This window comes from Anolis sagrei, chromosome 2, assembly GCF_037176765.1.
Source record: "Anolis sagrei isolate rAnoSag1 chromosome 2, rAnoSag1.mat, whole genome shotgun sequence".
In the NCBI taxonomy this organism is placed as follows: Eukaryota; Metazoa; Chordata; class Lepidosauria; order Squamata; family Dactyloidae; genus Anolis; species Anolis sagrei.
In genome coordinates this window covers 165,381,922-165,399,726 of record NC_090022.1, presented here as the reverse complement: position 1 = coordinate 165,399,726, position 17,805 = coordinate 165,381,922, and the positions used below count along the sequence as shown (strand labels likewise).

The window sequence follows — 17,805 nt, the reverse complement described above, 5'->3', positions numbered from 1 at the left end:
TAGGCTGATGAAATTCTTTTTCTGTGCAGCCTGTTTTGAATTACCCCATTCAAAGTCTGCAATAAAATTATATTATTTTTAATGTGAGCCAGCATGCAAACGTGTTAAGGAAATTCAGTGTTGTGAGCATTTGTCATATTTGGAATAAGCCCATTGAAATCAATAGGATATCAAAGGGCCTAATCAGTTAGACTCTTGATTATGCCGGTGAAATGGTGATGGATTTGAGATCCTTGATGTTTCCCCTCTCATTAGGTTCACAGGATCCCTTGTTTCTTTCTCTGGAGAAGTAGTGGAGAGACATTTGTGTAAATCTCTCGCTGGAAGGAAATCAAGAACAGATACCCAGCAAAAGGGTGAGAATCTGGACTATACTGAAAAGTGCATGAATCTGGCATGAGCTTAGAAGCATTATGGGGGCTAAAGTATTGCATATCTGCACATCAGATTATCTGCCCAGACAAATTTGCATTACAGTATGTGCTTGTATGTGGAGAACTGGGCCACTTATTGATTATACACTGTTAAACGGCTTAGAATCATAGAATAACAGAGTTGTCTTCCAGAGTTGTCTCTTCGACCACATGGGCCATCTAGTCCAGGGATCTTCAGACATTTTAAAAAGAGGGCCTCAAACTGTTGGAGGGCTGGATTATAATTTGACAAAAGCATGAATGAATTCCTATGCACACTGCACATATCTTACCTGTAGTACAAAAGCACTTTAAAACAATACAATAATTAAAATGAAGAATAATTTTAACAAATATAAACTTATTAGTATTTCAATGGGAAATGTGGACCTGCTTTTGGCTGATGAGATGGGATTGTTGTTGTTGTTGTTGTGTGCTTTCAAGTCATTTCAGACTTAGGTTGACCCTGAGCAAGGGCCAAGTAAATGACCTTGGAGGGCTGTATTCGGCCCTCGGGCCTTAGTTTGAGGACCCCTGATCAAGTCCAATCCCCTGCCGTGCATCAGGCTTGTCCGATGGACAGCTTGTAAAATGAGATTTTCTCAGATGAATTCAAGGTAATGGTATTTACTGGATAAAAACACAATGTTGCCTGTCCTCTCCATATTTAGCAAGCCCTCTGTCCTTGGATTACACTGTAAAGCTGAGCATAGCACCAGCGCCTGCTTCCCCAGTTTGGCTGGATGTCTACATAGAAGCGTCTTTCCTGCCATATCTTTTGGGCGTCCTCCCAGGAGCCAAGATAACCTTCCAGAATGTGCAGCGCAAAATTTCCAGGTATGTTTGATCCAATAGACATATGATTGTTTAACATTTGAAATCATATCGAGCATATTTGTATGGAAAGAAGCAAAACCACTTGTTCTCTCGACCTGTGTCCCTCTTGGTTGGTTGGTTAAGCTGGAATGTGTCCAGAGGAGGGCGACTAAAATGATCAAGGGTCTGGAGAACAAGCCCTATGAGGAGCGGCTTAGGGAACTGGGCATGTTTAGCCTGTAGAAGAGAAGGCTGAGAGGAGATATGATAGCCATGTATAAATATGTGAGAGGAAGCCACAGGGAGGAGGAAGCAAGCTTGTTTTCTGCTTCCTTGGAGACTAGGACGCGGAACAATGGCTTCAAACTACAAGAGAGGAGATTCCATCTGAACATTAGGAAGAACTTCCTGACTGTGAGAGCCGTTCAGCAGTGGAACTCTCTGCCCCGGAGTGTGGTGGAGGCTCCTTCTTTGGAAGCTTTTAAGCAGAGGCTGGATGGCCATTTGTCAGGGGTGATTTGAATGCAATATTCCTGCTTCTTGGCAGGGGGTTGGACTGGATGGCCCATGAGGTCTCTTCCAACTCTTTGATTCTATGATTCTATGAAATCTTGCTTAGAGGGACTACGTGGTTCCTTGTCAAATGGCTCCCTTGAGCAAAGAGTTTTTCCAGAGGCTCTGAAAGAGGCCATGGTATCTCCACTGCTGAAGAAACCGGATCTAGATTGCTCGATTCCCTCCAATTACCGCCCGGTTTCGAATCTTCCATTTCTGGGAAAGGTGATTGAGAGGGCAGTAGTGGAGCAACTGGAGCAGTTCCTACATGACACAGCCGGATTAGACCCCTTCCAGTCTGGCTTCCGTAAAGGGCATGGGACGGAGACTCTGTTGGTCTCTATTACAGATCAGCTCCACTGCCAAATGGATCAAGGAGGATCAGCACTGCTCGTGTTATTGGACCTCACGGCAGCATTTGATACGGTCGATTACGACTTTTTGATTCACCGCCTAGCCGTGGCTGGAATTAGGGGGATGGCCCTTAAATGGGTGTCTTCTTTCCTTCAAAAGCGGGGCCAACGTGTAGAGAGGGAAGGGTCGGTCTCTAAGAGGGCCCCTCTTGTATGTGGGGTCCCTCAGGAGGCTATACTTTCCCCCCTGTTGTTTAACATCTCTATGTGACCACTTGCCCAGCTGGTGCGAGGCTTTGGGCTTGAGTGCTATCAGTATGCTGATGACACTCAACTCATTCTGAGGATGGAAGGCCGACCAGGCTCCATACCCGATAATTTCCATCAATGCCTTGAGGCTGTTGCTGGATGGCTGCGTGCCAGCAGGTTGAGGATGAATCCAGCGAAGACGGAGATCCTTTGGATGGGTCGTCCAGACAGAGGAGTGATCCGGTTGCCTACCCTGAATGGCTTGACATTATGCATCTTTGGTAAAGAGTCTGGGAGTTCTTCTAGACCCTCTGCTGACAATGGAGGCACAGGCCTCCGCTGCGAGCAGAGTTGCATTTTTCCATCTGTGTCAGGCTAGGAGCGGGGCGCAGGGAGCATACAACCCCCCTGCTGTACCAGCTCCACTGGCTGCCGATCTGCTACCGGGCTCAATTCAAGATGCTGGCGTTGGCCTTTAAAGCCCTAAACGGTTCCGGCCCAAGATACCTAACTGACCGCCTCTCGGCCTATGAGCCCACGAGGACTTTGAGATCTTCCGGGGAGGCCCTGCTCTCGATCCCGCCTGCGTCACAGGCACGGCTGGCGGGGACAAGAGATAGGGCCTTCTCGGTGGTGGCTCCTCGGCTGTGGAACACCCTTCCCGTAGACATCAGGCTAGCCCCCTCTCTGTTGATATTCCGCAGGAAGCTAAAGACCTGGCTGTTTAAGAAGGCGTTTGAATAGAAGTGCAATGACTGGTAACTTGACCATAGAAATGGAACAACGGAAATGGTATCGGATTGTGAACTTGACGATGAGACGACTCGGAATGGCTTTGTAATAATGTTGATGTTTTTGATGAGATGTTTTGATAATGATGTACTGCGGATTATTTTTCACTATGTTTGTATTTTGCACCTGTTTTTCTATGTTGTACACCGCAATGAGTCGCCATTAGGCTGAGAATTGCGGTATATAAGCGAAGTAAATAAATAAATAAATAAATAAATAAATTGTTGGCTCATGTTTCACTTGCTGTCCATGAGGACTCCAAGATCTTTTTCACATGTACTGCTCTCGAGCCAGTAAGAGCAGTAATATACTGCCTTGGAGTGTGGTATAGTCTCCTTCTCTGGAGGTTTTTAAGTAGGGTGGATGGCCATCTGTTGAGAGTGCTTTGATTGGTCTAACTGGATGGCTCTGGTGGCCTTCTTCCAGCTCTGTGATTCTATCAATTATTCTAAGTACTTGTTGCATAAAATAATTCAAAAATAAATGATTTGGAAAATAACATTTATTCTGGAATGTTTCTGATAGTGTTTTTGCTGAGAAAGATCTAACGAGTACAGCAATGCTAGATACACATGAAACCTATAAATCAAGAAAGGAAGTGGTTCTTCTGTTCACTGGGTGGTTTGGAGAACATGTAGTGAATGCTGCTCCTATTAGTAGAGTTCATTTTGAAACCCGTTTCTGTCTTTTTGAGTTACAGGTTCAGCAATGTTTACTGTACTTACGTTGCATCTAGCTGCATGTGCATTCTGACTCCTCCACTTAACAACCTTTCTTATCGGTGAGCATAAACAGTTTTTTAAAGAACTTGTGTCCTTCATTTGGTGCTTTGGTGGAATTGTCTAATGCAGTGATCCTCAAATTTTTGAAGCTGGGTGTCATTTCACAGTCACTCAGACTGTTGGGGGGCTGGACTAGAGTTTGAAAAACACATGAACAAATTCCTATGCCCACCAGAGATATCCTATTTATAGCACACAAAAAAATGAAAGAATAATACAGTATTTAAAAACAAACAATAATTTTGACCAGCATAAACTTACCAGTATTTCAGTGGGAAGTGTAGGCCTGCTTTTGAGTGACGAGATAGTCAAGTGAATTAGGATTGTTGTGTGTCTTCAAGTAGTTTCAGACTGAAGGTGACCCTAAGTCTAAAGTTTAGGATGGAAGGGGGTGGGTGGGACCTTGTAGGCCATATCCAGCTCACAAACCTTAGTTTAAGGTACAAAGGAAGGCCGAAACTAAGATAAGTCAAACCCGCATTTTGGACTTTAGGAGAGCTGATTTCCAAAAAAATGGAATGCTGTTCAGGAAACACCGAGCAGCTTTCCATGGACACAGATACTAAAAGACAAGGGAGTTACGGATGGATGGAAGTTTTTCAAGAGTGAAATACTCAAGGCACAATTGCAAACAGTGCCAACAAAGAGAAAAAATAGGACAAGCGCAAAGAAGCCAGAATGGATGTCCAAAGAACTTCTAATTGTGCTAAGACTCAAAAGAGACATGCACAAGAAGTGGAAAAAGGGAGAAATCACCAAAGAACAATGTGATGTGGTGGCAAGAAAGCCAATGGGATTTTGGCCTGCATCAATAGGAGCATAGTGTCTAGATCTAGGGAAGTAATGCTACCCCTCTATTCCACCTTGGTCACACCACACCTGGAATATTGTGTCCAATTCTGGGCACCACAATTGAAGAGAGATATAGACAAGGTGGAATGTGTCCAGAGGAGGACTAAAATGACCAAGGGTCTGGAGAACAAGCCCTATGAGGAGCAGCTTAAAGAGCTGGGCATGTTTAGCCTGAAGAAGAGAAGGCTGATTGGAGATATGATAGCCATGTATAAATATGTGAGAGGAAGTCACAGGGAGGAGGGAGCAAGCTTGTTTTCTGCTGCCCTGGAGACTAGGACACAATGGAGCAATGGCTTCAAACTACAAGAAAGGAGATTCCTTCTGAACATAAAGAAGAACTTCCTGACTGTGAGAGCCATTCAGCAGTGGAACTCTCTGCCCCGGAGTGTGGTGGAGGCTTTTAAACAGAGGCTGTATGGCCATCTCTCAGGAGTGCTTTGAATGCAATATTCCTGCTTCTTGGCAGGAGGTTGGACTCGATGGCCCATGAGGTCTCTTCCAACTCTTTGATTCTACGATTCTATGAAGTGTAGGCCTGCTTTTGAGTGATGAGATAGTCAAGTGAATTATGATTGTTGTTCTTGCTTGCCTTCAAGTAGTTTCAGACTGAGGATGACCCCTCAGTCTAAAGTTTAGGATGGGGGCGAGGGTGAGTAAATGACCTTGTAGGGCCATATCCAGCTCATGAACCTTAGTTTGGGGACCCCTGTTATAATACATTCTAATGTTGTCCTTTTATTTCCAGGTATCCAGATCTCACTCCTGTCCTTTCAGGAATACATTTGTACAATGTAGCGCTTCAGCCTCCTACTCTGTGCCAAGTAAAGGTCACTTGCCATGTGACTTGTGTCCTTTTTCTGTCTCTCCGTTGGACTTGCTCTATCTGCAACAGTGTCTTTATAGAGGTACCTAGTCAGCCATTCCTTCCCTCGATAGAACCTTTCCCATGATGCTATACGTTTCTATATGAAACCTACTCACTTGACAGTATGGACACTCAGTTGTATGGTTGTTGACATTTGTTGTCTGAAACAAGACCTGAGCTTGTCTTCACCTTCTCTCTTTTCCCATTCAGGGCAGGTGGAGCCAGAATCATTCAGCTTGTTTGTCACATACTGGAGTGAGTAACGTGAATGCTAAGTGAGTACTGCAAAACAGGATCTGCACATCATTTGTACATCTGTCTTTTAAGAAATCCCATCATTGTCTAGAACAGGGCTTCTTAAACTATTCCCACTCATAACTCCTTTCAAACCTGAGAAATGTTTGTGCAACCTGGCCATATAGGTATACTGTATAGACAGACGTTTACTGATAATAATAATAATTATTATTATTATATATATTAAGCCCCCCACCACAACAAGGTGGCACCCATCGGGGGTGAACATGTGAAAACTGTGGTCAGCAAAGAATACATTCAAAGGGTCAGAAAAAATTCTCAAAAGCAAGCTCAATGGAGGCAACACCATCAAGGCCATAAACACCTGGGCCATACCTGTCGTGAGAGCTGTTCAGCAGTGGAACTCTCTGCTCTGGAGTGTGGTGGAGGCTCCTTCTTTGGAAGCTTTTAAACAGAGGCTGGATGGCCATCTGTCAGGGGTGATTTGAATGCAATATTCCTGCTTCTTGGCAGGAGGTTGGACTGGATGACCCATGAGGTCTCTTCCAACTCTTTGATTCTATGGTTCTATGAAGAGATACTGCTGGCATCATAAATTGGACACAGGCAGAACTGGACAATTTGGACAGAAAAACTTATGACCTTTCATAATTCATTACATCCTCGCAGTGATGTTGATCGGCTCTATCTGCCTAGAAAGTCTAGGAGCAGAGGACTTTTACAAGTCAAACAAGCAGTCGAAGAAGAAAAACACGCCCTGGCAGAATATGTCAAGGAAAGCCAAGAACCCGTTTTAATTGAAGTCAATAATCGGGAATTTCTCAAAGCACAGCAGACAAAGAGTCGGTACAAGAAAACTGCACTCCAAACTAGAGCTGACAGCTAGCACAACAAAGCCTTACATGGGCAGTTCCTTGAGAAGATTGAAAGAAAAGTTGACAAGGAGAAGACCTAGTTATGGCGCATGAATGGAACCCTGAAGAAGGAGACAGAAGGCCTGATTCTTGCAGCCCAGGAGCAAGCCATCAGACTGTCCATGTCTTGCAAGCGTACAGCAGGGTTGGGAGGACAATAACTTTATGAACAAGCACCTTGGTATCCCTGCGGATGTCCCAGTCCTCAAACACTCTCTGCTACATTTGGAAAATGGCTCCACTCACAGAGCTTAGGAAGTGTTGAATTTCAGTGTTGATGTTGACTTTGGTGGAGAGGTGGCTGCCAAGGTAGCGGAAATGGTCAACATTTTCTAATGTTACAGCATTAAGCTGTATTTCTGACATTGGAGAGGGATTGCCTGGTGACCGCTGAAAGAGCACTTTGATTTTCTCAATGTTCAATGACAGGCCGAGCTTCTCATATGCTTCTGTGAAGGTGTTTAGAGTGGCTTGCAGGTCTTCTTCTGAATGCGCACAGACGATGTTGTCATCAGCATACCGGAGTTCTATAATAGATGTTGTTATAACCTTGGTTTTGGCTTTCAGTCTGCTGAGGTTAAATAGCTTGCCATCTGTCCATTAGATGATTTCCTCTCTGGTGGGGTGGAAACTCTTTAACAGCTATGGAGCTAGAACTAGCCTTTGAAACAGGAGCCAGACCATTGTAAAACAGTGGCCTCTACTTTCATGTAACAGAACTGCGCCTGTGCCACTAAGGTATTATAATCAAGAATAGCAAAAGCCTGTGAGGGACCCAAGAAAATCAACAGAGTGGAACCCCCACCCCATCTTTTCTCTGGAATGCTTTGAAACAGTAACCATTACAGGCCGAGTTACAAATAGCCAACTTAGATATGACTCCTAATTACAAATGGGGGTGTGACAACAGGAAGTGAAAGGAAATCTGGTTTACTCCTGAAAGAGTTATCATGGGGGAAAGGAATCTCACTGAAGCTATCACCAATCTTTGTTTCCACAACAAGTCAAAATGTTCAAAATCCAGAAAGTGACATGAAATCTTTTGCACAGAGGCACAGGCAGGAAAATAAATGTTATAGGGGTGTTAAATCATTTTTTTAAATTGTCCTAATTGTAGGATGCTGTTTTGTTTTCTAGAATGAGGCTTTGCCAAAATACTGTTTACTGCAAAGTCTGCTTTTGCTTTCAGAATCCTCGTAGAAGATGGCACGAGTGAGTTTGCGGTTTTATGCAAGAACCAGCAGGTGCAGAAAATCCTGTCTCTGAGCCCTAAGGAATGGAGTGTTATAGAGCGTCACATTCAAAGCAAGGGCAGTATCTACATTCAGCCCAGCCAGGGGGCAGGGGTGAGCAAATCCCAACATATTTAAGTAGTGAGTCCCATGTGTTAAATGATATAGAGCAGAACAAAATGCCGTGTATGTGTGTGCTGAGAGTGTGATTATAGGCACAGATACTCAGAGTAAATGCTGTGAAGGAACCAGTATATTACTGCTACTAATTGTAAAGGCTTGGCCACTAATTTGCAATGATGCTGCCAAATTGTAAGGATATATAGCTTGTAATATGGGTTAAGTCTTTCTTCAGTATGTAGCGTGATTTGACTTGGAAAAGAATGGTAACACAGGCTTGACTTTAAAAGGAAACTGTAACAAGTTTATTGAGGTACAGAAGCTTGATGGTTTCAAAGTGTCCTTTCTCTTAGAGGTACAGATCTTCAAAGGTTACATTCATAACAGTTCTTAAATAACTCTTAGGAGGTCTAATTCTTCTGACAAACAGGTCTCAAACTTAGTTCCTTTATAAAGATGGTTCTGTCTTTAACAGATTGGTTCAGGCACATGCTTGAACCTTTCTTTATGATAGTTCTGTTACAATAAAGATGCTTATTAGGGTTTCTCCTCTTTTTCCACAACCGTTACTTTTAATATAAATACTGTATATACTCGAGTATAAGCTGACTCGAATATAAGCCAAGGCACTTAATTTTATCACAAAAAACTGGGAAAACGTATTGACTCGAGTATAAGCCGAGGGTGGGAAATACATCCACTATGGGTCAATTTCAAAATAAAAATAGATACCAATAAAATTACATTAATTGAGGCATCAGTAGGCTAAATGTTTTTGAATATTTACATAAAACTGTAAGATAAGACTGTCCAACTCTTATTAAACCATTATGCTAACCTACTTCAATGTAAATGTACTTATTATTAAAATAATAAATATAATAAAAATGATACAGTGAAATAATGAAAATGCAATTAAAAACAGTAATAATAGAGTAAAATAATAAATGTAGTAATAATAAGGTAAATACTGTAAATGTAATAATAATAATAAATAGATTAAAATAATAAATGTAATAATAATAATAGGGTAAAATACTGTAAATGTAATAATAATAGAGCAAAATAATAAAGATAATAATAATAGAGCAAAATAATGTACATATAATAATAATAGAGTAAAATAATAAATGTAATAAAATAATACTAATAATAGAGTAAAAGAATAAATAACCTTGACTCGAGTATAAGCCGAGGGGAGCTTTTTCAGCCTAAAAAAGGAGCTGAAAAACTAGGCTTATACTCGAGTATATACAGTAAGTCACCTGACTTATCTATACTATATTGGCACAAAGCCAAACCCTTCCTGATTCTTAACATCAAAGAATCAGTCCTCCCCTGTACTTTAACTACAGGATTCCCACTGGTTTTCCACACACAACAGAACCAGCCACCTCTGAGTTCACTGACCACAGACTAACTGCTCTAAAATGGCTGCTCTGCCAAAAGGCAGTTGGCGCCGCCCCCATCTCCATAGCAACTCAGCTGAAAGCGAGCTGAACTGGCTACCATTCCCCAATATCATGCAATATTATATACTTACCCATACAAACACTTATCTATAATAATACATAACTGTAGATACACTTCATCACAAATGCCTTTTTCCGTTTGGGGAATGCAGAATAATTACCCCAGACCCCTTTTTGCTGGACTTTCACATATTAGGCAAGAATCCAATTATGTGGATGGGAGTACTGTGAGCACTCTGCAAAATGAAGTGCATGATGAAAAACGGTAGTCCTCCTTCTGTGACTTTGTGGTGCTGAGAGAATGTGATTTTTATGGTATTTATTTATCGTGTCAGGAGCGAACGAAAACAGTCGTATTGCATTAAAAACAAACAAACATAACACAAAGTTTGCAGACTTAGTATTCTATTAAATGTCCTTTGACCAGTAGCTGGCCACTTGGAGTGCTTCTGGTGTTGCTGCAAGAAGGTCCTCCATTGTGCATGTGGCAGGGCTCAGGGTGCATTGCAGCAGGTGGTCAGTGGTTTGCTCCTCTCCACACTCGCATGTTGTGGATTCCACTTTGTAGCCCCGTTTCTTAAGGTTGGCTCTGCATCTCGTGGTGCCAGAGCACAGTCTGTTCAGCGCCTTCCAGGTCGCCCAGTTTATTTTGATGGTGAAGACTTATATCCTCTGGCAGACCTACCCCATAATTTTTTAACTATGGATTTTAAGCTCATTCCTGTGATTTGCTGTACTTTAATATTTGTTCTGTGTATGAATTTCATATTTATGTAATATTTTATGATGAAGTATTTTAACTCATGTTGTACTCCACCTCAAACTGTGAGGAGAGGCAAGTAAGAAATAAAGTAAGCATATGTCATCAGTTGGGGACCCCTCCCCCCAGCACCAATTGCCACTTTGAGCCAGCGTGAAGGGAGAGGGGGCTGGGAACGTGTCCATGTTGTCCTCTGCATATGTCATCAGTTTTTGGACCCCTTCCCCCAGCACCAACTGTCACTCTGGGCCAGAGTGAAGGGGGGGGGGCGGGGACAGTTCCATCTTGTTTCCTGCATATGTCATCAGTTTTTGGACCCCTCTCCCCAGCACCAACTGTCACTCTGGGCCAGAGTGAAGAGAGAGGGGACCGGGGACAGTTCCATCTTGTCTCCTGTATATGTCATCAGTTTTTGGACCACTCCCCCCAGCACCAACTGTCACTCTCGGCCAGAGTGAAGAGAGAGGGGACCGGGGACAGTTTCAACTTGTCTCCTGCATATGTCATCAGTTTTTGGACCACTCCCCCCAGCACCGACTGTCACTCTCGGCCAGAGTGAAGAGAGAGGGGACCGGGGACAGTTCCGTCTTGTCCTCTGCATATGTCATCAGTTTTTGGACCCCTCTCCCCAGGACCAACTGTCACTCTGGGCCAGAGTGAAGAGAGAAGGAGCCAGGGGACAGTTCCGTCTTGTCCTCTGCATATGTCATCAGTTTTTGGACCCCTCTCCCCAGCACCAACTGTCACTCTGGGCCAGAGTGAAGAGAGAGGGGGCCGGGGACAGTTCCGTCTTATCCTTTGCATATGTCATCAGTTTTTGGACCCCTCCTCCCAGCACCAACTATCACTCTGGGCCAGAGTGAAGAGAGGGGGGCCCAGGAGACAGTTTCATCTCTTCCTCTGCATATGTCATCAGTTTTTGGACCCCTCCCCCCAGCACCAACTGTCACTCTGGGCCAGAGTGAAGAGAGAAGGGGCCAGGGGACAGTTCCGTCTTGTCCTCTGCATATGTCATCATCTGGGGACCCCTCTCTCCAGCACCAACTGCCACTGGGCTGCAGTGAAGAGAGAGGGGGCCGGGGACAGTTCCATCTTGTCTCCTGTGCTATGCTAATATTATGATATAATGTAATGTAATGTAATATAATATATTGTATATACATATAATATTTATAATATTATAATGTAATACAGTATAATACTACTAATATGATATTATAGTTATATATTCATGTTACATGTAGTATTACTAATAATATTACAATATAATAGTAAAATACAATATAGTAATATTTAATATTGACATTGTACTGCGCTAATAATACAGGGTTAGTCAAAATGCATAGGCCAAACATACATACAATTGTATGTATGTTTGGCCTATGCATTTTGACTAACCCTGTATAATATATTGTATGTATATATATCTTGTAAGCTGCTCTGAGATCCCTTTGGGGTGAGAAGGGTGGCATATAAATGTCACAAATAAATAAATAAATAAATAAAAATTAATAATAATAATATGCCTAATTGAATAAGCCGAATCTGAATTGTGGATTTTTAATGTGTATTTCACACACTGAGTATGCTGTTAATAACCCTTCTGCTTTGGATAGAGAAGTGAAGAGCCTGAAGACATAGTCACTTGGTATCTAAGAAGCTTATGCAGGAGCCCCCTTGTCTGCCGGACCATTCAGTTGACTTTCAAACTGGATAGAAAATTCTCCAAGATTCAGGAGGCAGGTAGGTAGAGTTGTACTCTTGGTATTATTAGAGTTTTCTAGAGAACCCTTAAGTGAAATCTATGTGAGCAGAGCTTGGACGCCAGGACAATAGCTCAAGCATGATATCAAGAGCTATATAAGGGAGTGCTGTTGGGGTCTGACTGAGATCTAGGCCATGGATCTCAAGTTCCTAGCTGTTTCAATGCACAGAATCATAGAATCATAGAGTTCGAAGAGATCTTGCGGGCCAAACAATCCAACCCCCTGCCAAGAAGCAGTCCAAGGTAAAAAATGTGTTTTCTTTTCAGGACCAAGACAGTTAAGAAGATTTTGCTTGAATGAATTGGAATTCTTAAGCCATGAAAGGGCTGCCTGCAACTTGCTATGTCTGAACATCCAGGAGGATACATAAATAGCGGAAAAGGACAAGCTAAGCATTATACTTGTTTCCCATTATTTGTCCTGCATAGAGGAAGAATAAAGACATTATTTTTGTATTTACTTTAACATTTGGAAGAAAAATGAACATTTTTATCAGTGTTCTGAAAAGCAACTTATTTTCTCTCTATATAAATATATCTTAGTATATGCTTATAATACAAATGTACAGAAAATAAATTTTGTATATTAAAATCCAATAAAATGTTTACATTTATTTTAATAAAATTACGTTCAGCTGTTTCACTTTCATGTTTGTGATAATAGAAATTACTTTTGCTAAGGAAAACCACATATGGATAAAAGTATCTTGACTATATTGTCGAAGGCTTTCATGGCCGGAATCACTGGGTTGTTGTAAGTTTTTTCGGGCTATATGGCCATGTTCTAGAGGTATTCTCTCCTGACGTTTCGTCTGCAAGTATGGCAAGCATCCTCAGAGGTAGTGCGGTCTATTGGAACTAGGAAAATGGGTTTATGTATCTGTAGAATGACCAGGGTGGGGCAAAGAACTCTTGTCTGTTGGAGCTAGGTGTGAATGTTTCAGCTGACCACCTTGATTAGCATTTGATGGCCTGACAGTGCCTGGAGCACTGTTGAGAGGTGATTAGATGTCCCAGATTGCTTTCCCTCTGTTGTTTTGCTGTTGTAATTTTAGAGCTTTTTAATACTGGTAGCCAGATGTTCATTTTCATGGTCTCTTCCTTTCTGTTGAAATTGTCCACATGCTTGTGGATTTCAATGGCTTCTCTGTGTAGTCTGACATGGTGGTTGTGAGAGTAGTCCAGCATTTCTGTGTTCTCAATATGTTGTGTCCAGGCTGGTTCATCAGGTGCTCTGCTATGGCTGATTTCTCTGGTTGAAGTAGTCTGCAGTGCCTTTCATGTTCCTTGATTCATGTTTGGGCAATGCTGCATTTGGTGGTCCCTATGTAGACTTGTCCACAGCTGCATGATACACAGTAGACTCCTGCAGAAGTGAGAGGATCCCTCTTGTCCTTTGCTGAATGTAACATTTGTTGGATTTTCTTGATGGGTCTGTAGATTGTTTGTATGTTGTGTTTCCTCATCAGCTTCCCTATGCGGTCAGTGGTTCCCTTGATGTATGGCAAGAACATATTATTATTATTATTATTATTATTATTATTATTATTATTATTATTCTGATATTGGCATAGGCGGCCCTAGGTAATTTGCCCCCCCCCCCCAAACCAATCATTGATATATATTTTCTGTTCATCGTGGCAGTTCTGTGTGCCATATTTGGTTCAATTCCATCATTGGTGGAGTTCAGAATGCTCTTTGATTGGAGGTGAACTATACATCCCAGTAACTATACTTGCCGCACTTGTTCCCTTGCCTGGCCCGCTTTGGGTCCGGAGGCGTGCCTGAAGACCCTGGCGTGTGCACCAAAAGTTACCTCTTCTCCTGACTTTCTCCTCAGCCATTGGGACCAAGAGAGAGAGGTGGAGATGCCCACCTTTCCTGAAGGTAGGCGCAAAAAACAAAGGAGGGAGCGGAGGTGGGAGATACCTCCAGCCAGAGGGGCTCTCTCTCTTGCTCTCTCTCTCCCTCTCTCTTGGTCCCAATGGCTGAAGAGAAAGTCAAGAGAAGAGGCGACTTTTGGTGCGCACGCTGGGGTCTTCAAACACACTTCCGGACCAGAAGCGGGCCAGGCGAGGCGGCTCCGCCCCTTGGCCCACCCGTGGATTGGGGAGAGGAGAGGAGGTGGGTGGAGCGCCAGGGGATCGGGAAAGGGAGCTGGTCATGGGGAAGGGATCGAACACGGAGAACGATTGAGCGCTGGCTCTGCTCGCACACCCGGTGGCCGGGTGGAGCAGGAACGAGAGGGGCTAGGCGAGGCTCAAGGGCCCGGCCCCTTTGGGAAGAGGATCGCCCGGCAGCAAGGCGAGAAAGCCGAGGCTCCCCCCGGACTGCTAGGGCTGTTGTGAGCTGAGGGGGCGCTCCTCAAGTGGCGGTCGAGGGGCATTTACAGAGGCGCCTCTGTGCCCCTGGCCAAAAAAAGTGTTCTGCGACCGCTTACTTCGCGTAATGGATGAGCCGCCCCTGGATATTGGTCAGAACCCTCAAGAGCTGTGTGTAGGAATTTCTATAGAAACTTGTCTACCCAGTTTTTCATAATTATGAATGGTTTAGATTTGTGTTTGTTTTAAATTATGCATCTAACTTCAGTGCTTTACCACAGGAAGATCCAATGTTTTATTACATGAAGGATAGGTTACAAGACGTATATTCTCACACTTTTTATTTTCATTGATTTGAACAAATGTACACAATTTCTAACAACAAATATAATGTACTAACAGTGTCCTTCCCCCCAATCATTCCTTCTACTTTTTCATGAATCAGTTTGCAGCAATACAGTGAACATCTGCTTTTCTAACACTGAAAATAGATACAACACAAGGAGACAAAATATGAAACAACTGCTAGTTCCAGATAGGTTATTTTACCAAACAATAAATAGCTGTGTTATTAGGCTCCTTTTGATGAAACCCCACAGCCTCTGAAAGCCAGTTAATAGTAGTTTTGGAGACATGAAATGCTACATACATACAATACAGTCAATAAGGAGTTAAGCAAGAGAAAGCTTCACACTAATCATTCATACACTACTCAGCAGAAACACAAATAAGTTAATTAACACTTTTAATGCAGAAATGGCAAGAAATTAAGATGCAGTTTCAGTGATTAATTGCCATTTATTTGAAAACAATGAGAGAAAAGTCTCACAGTATCTCTGTATCCTCCAAGTCTACACTGATCTGGTTTGACAGTGGAAGCAGTTTTGCAAAAACACTCAATGCATACATTTGGGGCATACCTACTTGATTCCAGTTCAGTATTGAAAAGGGCAAGTTAGAACTGGAAGTGTCCTTTGTAGAAGACTAATTCAAGAAATGTGAGTGGTGTGAGGGCAGCGTTATTTTTTTTGTCTTAAGTTTTCGTTCATTATTGGAATTACATATGGGAACCAGAAATAATAGTTCACTGATTCGAGGTAAGAAAATATGTCAGCCCAGTTAGATCACTGACATATTCCACATATAAGCAGCAGGAACGTCCTTCAAGTCAGAGTTACAAGCTCTGTAAACGGAAAGCCTTAGGCCAGTGGTTCCCAACCTGCGAGTCCCCAGGTGTTTTGGACTACAACTCCCAAAAATCCTAGCCAGTTTACCAGTTGTAAGGATTTTTGGGAGTTGAAGGCCAAAATATCGGGGGACCCAGAAGTTGAGAACCACTGCCTTAGGCAAAGTTAGTCTCTTATCAAAAGTTAAGAATAGCTATTTTACAGAACTGAAGGAGTAATGAAAGCAATTTTATGGAAATTCTTTTTCTTTGTTTTGACCAAAGAGCCAAACAAAATATTTTGAGCTCTCACATTTGTGGTAATAAATGTATAGATCGTGCCAGAATGTAAACAATGTAAGGAAAAAAGTCTGGCTGACTGGTCCACAGTTTGTCATGCACTTTGCACATGAGAAATAAAGAAAAATACTTAAGCAGATGTCTTGTAACGTGAGAGGTTTTAGGAAGAAGGGGAAAAGCTATTCCTGTGACAGTTGTAAGAATCCCAGACCTTGAAAAACAAATACAATCCATAATTAAAGAAAACTAGATACACCTTTGGAGTGAAGAGCTGCTGTTCCTCTTGGACACTCCTTTGTCCAGCAGTTCTGGAGATGTATTGTCAACATGTATTGTCGAAGGCTTTCATGGCCGGAATCACTGGGTTGTTGTAGGTTTTTTCGGGCTGTATGACCATTTCTAGAGGCATTCTCTCCTGATGTTTCGCCTGCATCTATGGCAAGCATCCTCAGAGGTAGTGAGACCTCACTACCTCTGAGGATGCTTGCTATAGATGCAGGCGAAACGTCAGGAGAGAATGCCTCTAGACCATGGCCGTACAGCCCGAAAAAACCTACAACAACCTAGTTCTGGAGATTTTCAGCACTCTTGCGTTGAAGGAGAAATTGGGGAAATCATTTTAGCTACAGTGTTTGTGTTCTATAGTGGCAAGAGCAGCTTCAAAATACAATAAATAAATCCTACCTCTCAAGTGTCAGAACTACTTAACATGTAATTAGAAACCAGGTTCAGCTACTCTTATGTTCTCTCAATACATCAACATGATTTTTTCCTCCCCATTTATGCTTTGACTCCCTTAGTTCTCTTCCAAAAAGAGAGAAACTGTCCGCTGAAGTCAAATCTGGTGGCCGACACTTCAGGTTACGGGAACCATTACGAAATATAGCTTTAAGCACAGGTTCACATCCACACATTGAGCTACTAAACTGAACAGGAATGTATTAAAGATACTTTTTTTCAGCAAAATGTACATCTTCTATTACCAGTAAAACCAGAAGGAACACACTCCACTGGGGCTCCCAGAAGAACGCCCTCTAGTCTTCTAGACTGCGGAATGCATTCTGCATATCTTCAAAAAGCTGTGCATAATCTGCTTTGATCTTTGCCTCGCCATCTTTCACTGGGTCCTGAAAGTCAACGGATCGAAAGAAAGACATTGCCTGAATTTAAAAGCAGTCACGAATATTTCCTTCCTAAAGAGTCTCTAACCATAGTCCCCCATAAGATCATCAGCATACTACATTGTAGGCATGTGCAATCCATGGTTCTAAATGGTTCTAAAGTACTTACAAAACTAAAGTTCTGGTAGTGAAAACTAGGTGAAAACTACGGGGCACTGGTGCTTTGCTTCTACAGTGTTGCTAAAGTTCTGGTGATGAAAACTACGGGGCGCTAGTGCTTTGCTTCTACAGTGTTGCTAAAGTTCTGGTGGTGAAAATTTCAGAACTCTTATCAAAACTTTCAAAATTTCATTATTATTTCATTATTGGTAATTTTTATGACAGAACCTATTAGGAACTGCCAGGGGCACAAATAGCAAAACAACCACCACAGGGGTGTTAATCCTTCCCTATGCTAGAGAGAGAGACTGAAAGTACACTTAAAAGTGTATTTTTTCTGACTTACAGACAATTTCAGCTTAGGAACAAACCTACAGAAACCTATCATGTTTGTAATCTGGGGACTGCCTGAGCGTGAATTCTTATAATAAAAGATTGCAAGTCAAGCCAAAATGATAACTCTCTCCGTTTCCCAATAAGGATCATTTAGCACAAGTGAGAAAAGAAAATTATGTGTTACTTCGCTGTCACTCCAATG

The 17,805-nt window shown here is 42.4% G+C and overlaps 2 protein-coding genes across 3 annotated transcripts in view; one reads left to right on the top strand and one right to left on the bottom strand.

The window, feature by feature from the left end:
- The window catches only part of CTC1 (CST telomere replication complex component 1), a 41,073-nt gene extending 28,310 nt beyond the window's left edge, over positions 1-12,763 (top strand). Inside the window, exons 16-23 of the mRNA XM_060763381.2 lie at positions 256-356; positions 1,085-1,250; positions 3,879-3,959; positions 5,561-5,720; positions 5,891-5,955; positions 8,042-8,198; positions 12,053-12,179; positions 12,469-12,763. Of these exons, the coding sequence (XP_060619364.2) occupies positions 256-356; positions 1,085-1,250; positions 3,879-3,959; positions 5,561-5,720; positions 5,891-5,955; positions 8,042-8,198; positions 12,053-12,179; positions 12,469-12,572 (961 nt within the window). The 3' untranslated portion in view covers positions 12,573-12,763. The remainder of the gene's footprint in view (positions 1-255; positions 357-1,084; positions 1,251-3,878; positions 3,960-5,560; positions 5,721-5,890; positions 5,956-8,041; positions 8,199-12,052; positions 12,180-12,468) is intronic.
- Positions 12,764-16,478: 3,715 nt separating this feature from the next.
- ATP6V1A (ATPase H+ transporting V1 subunit A) overlaps positions 16,479-17,805 on the bottom strand; it is a 43,051-nt gene continuing 41,724 nt past the window's right edge. For both annotated transcript variants that reach the window (XM_067464053.1, XM_067464054.1), the window contains exon 15: positions 16,479-17,114. In XM_067464053.1, coding sequence (XP_067320154.1) covers positions 17,022-17,114 — 93 coding nt within the window. In that variant the 3' untranslated portion in view covers positions 16,479-17,021. The remainder of the gene's footprint in view (positions 17,115-17,805) is intronic.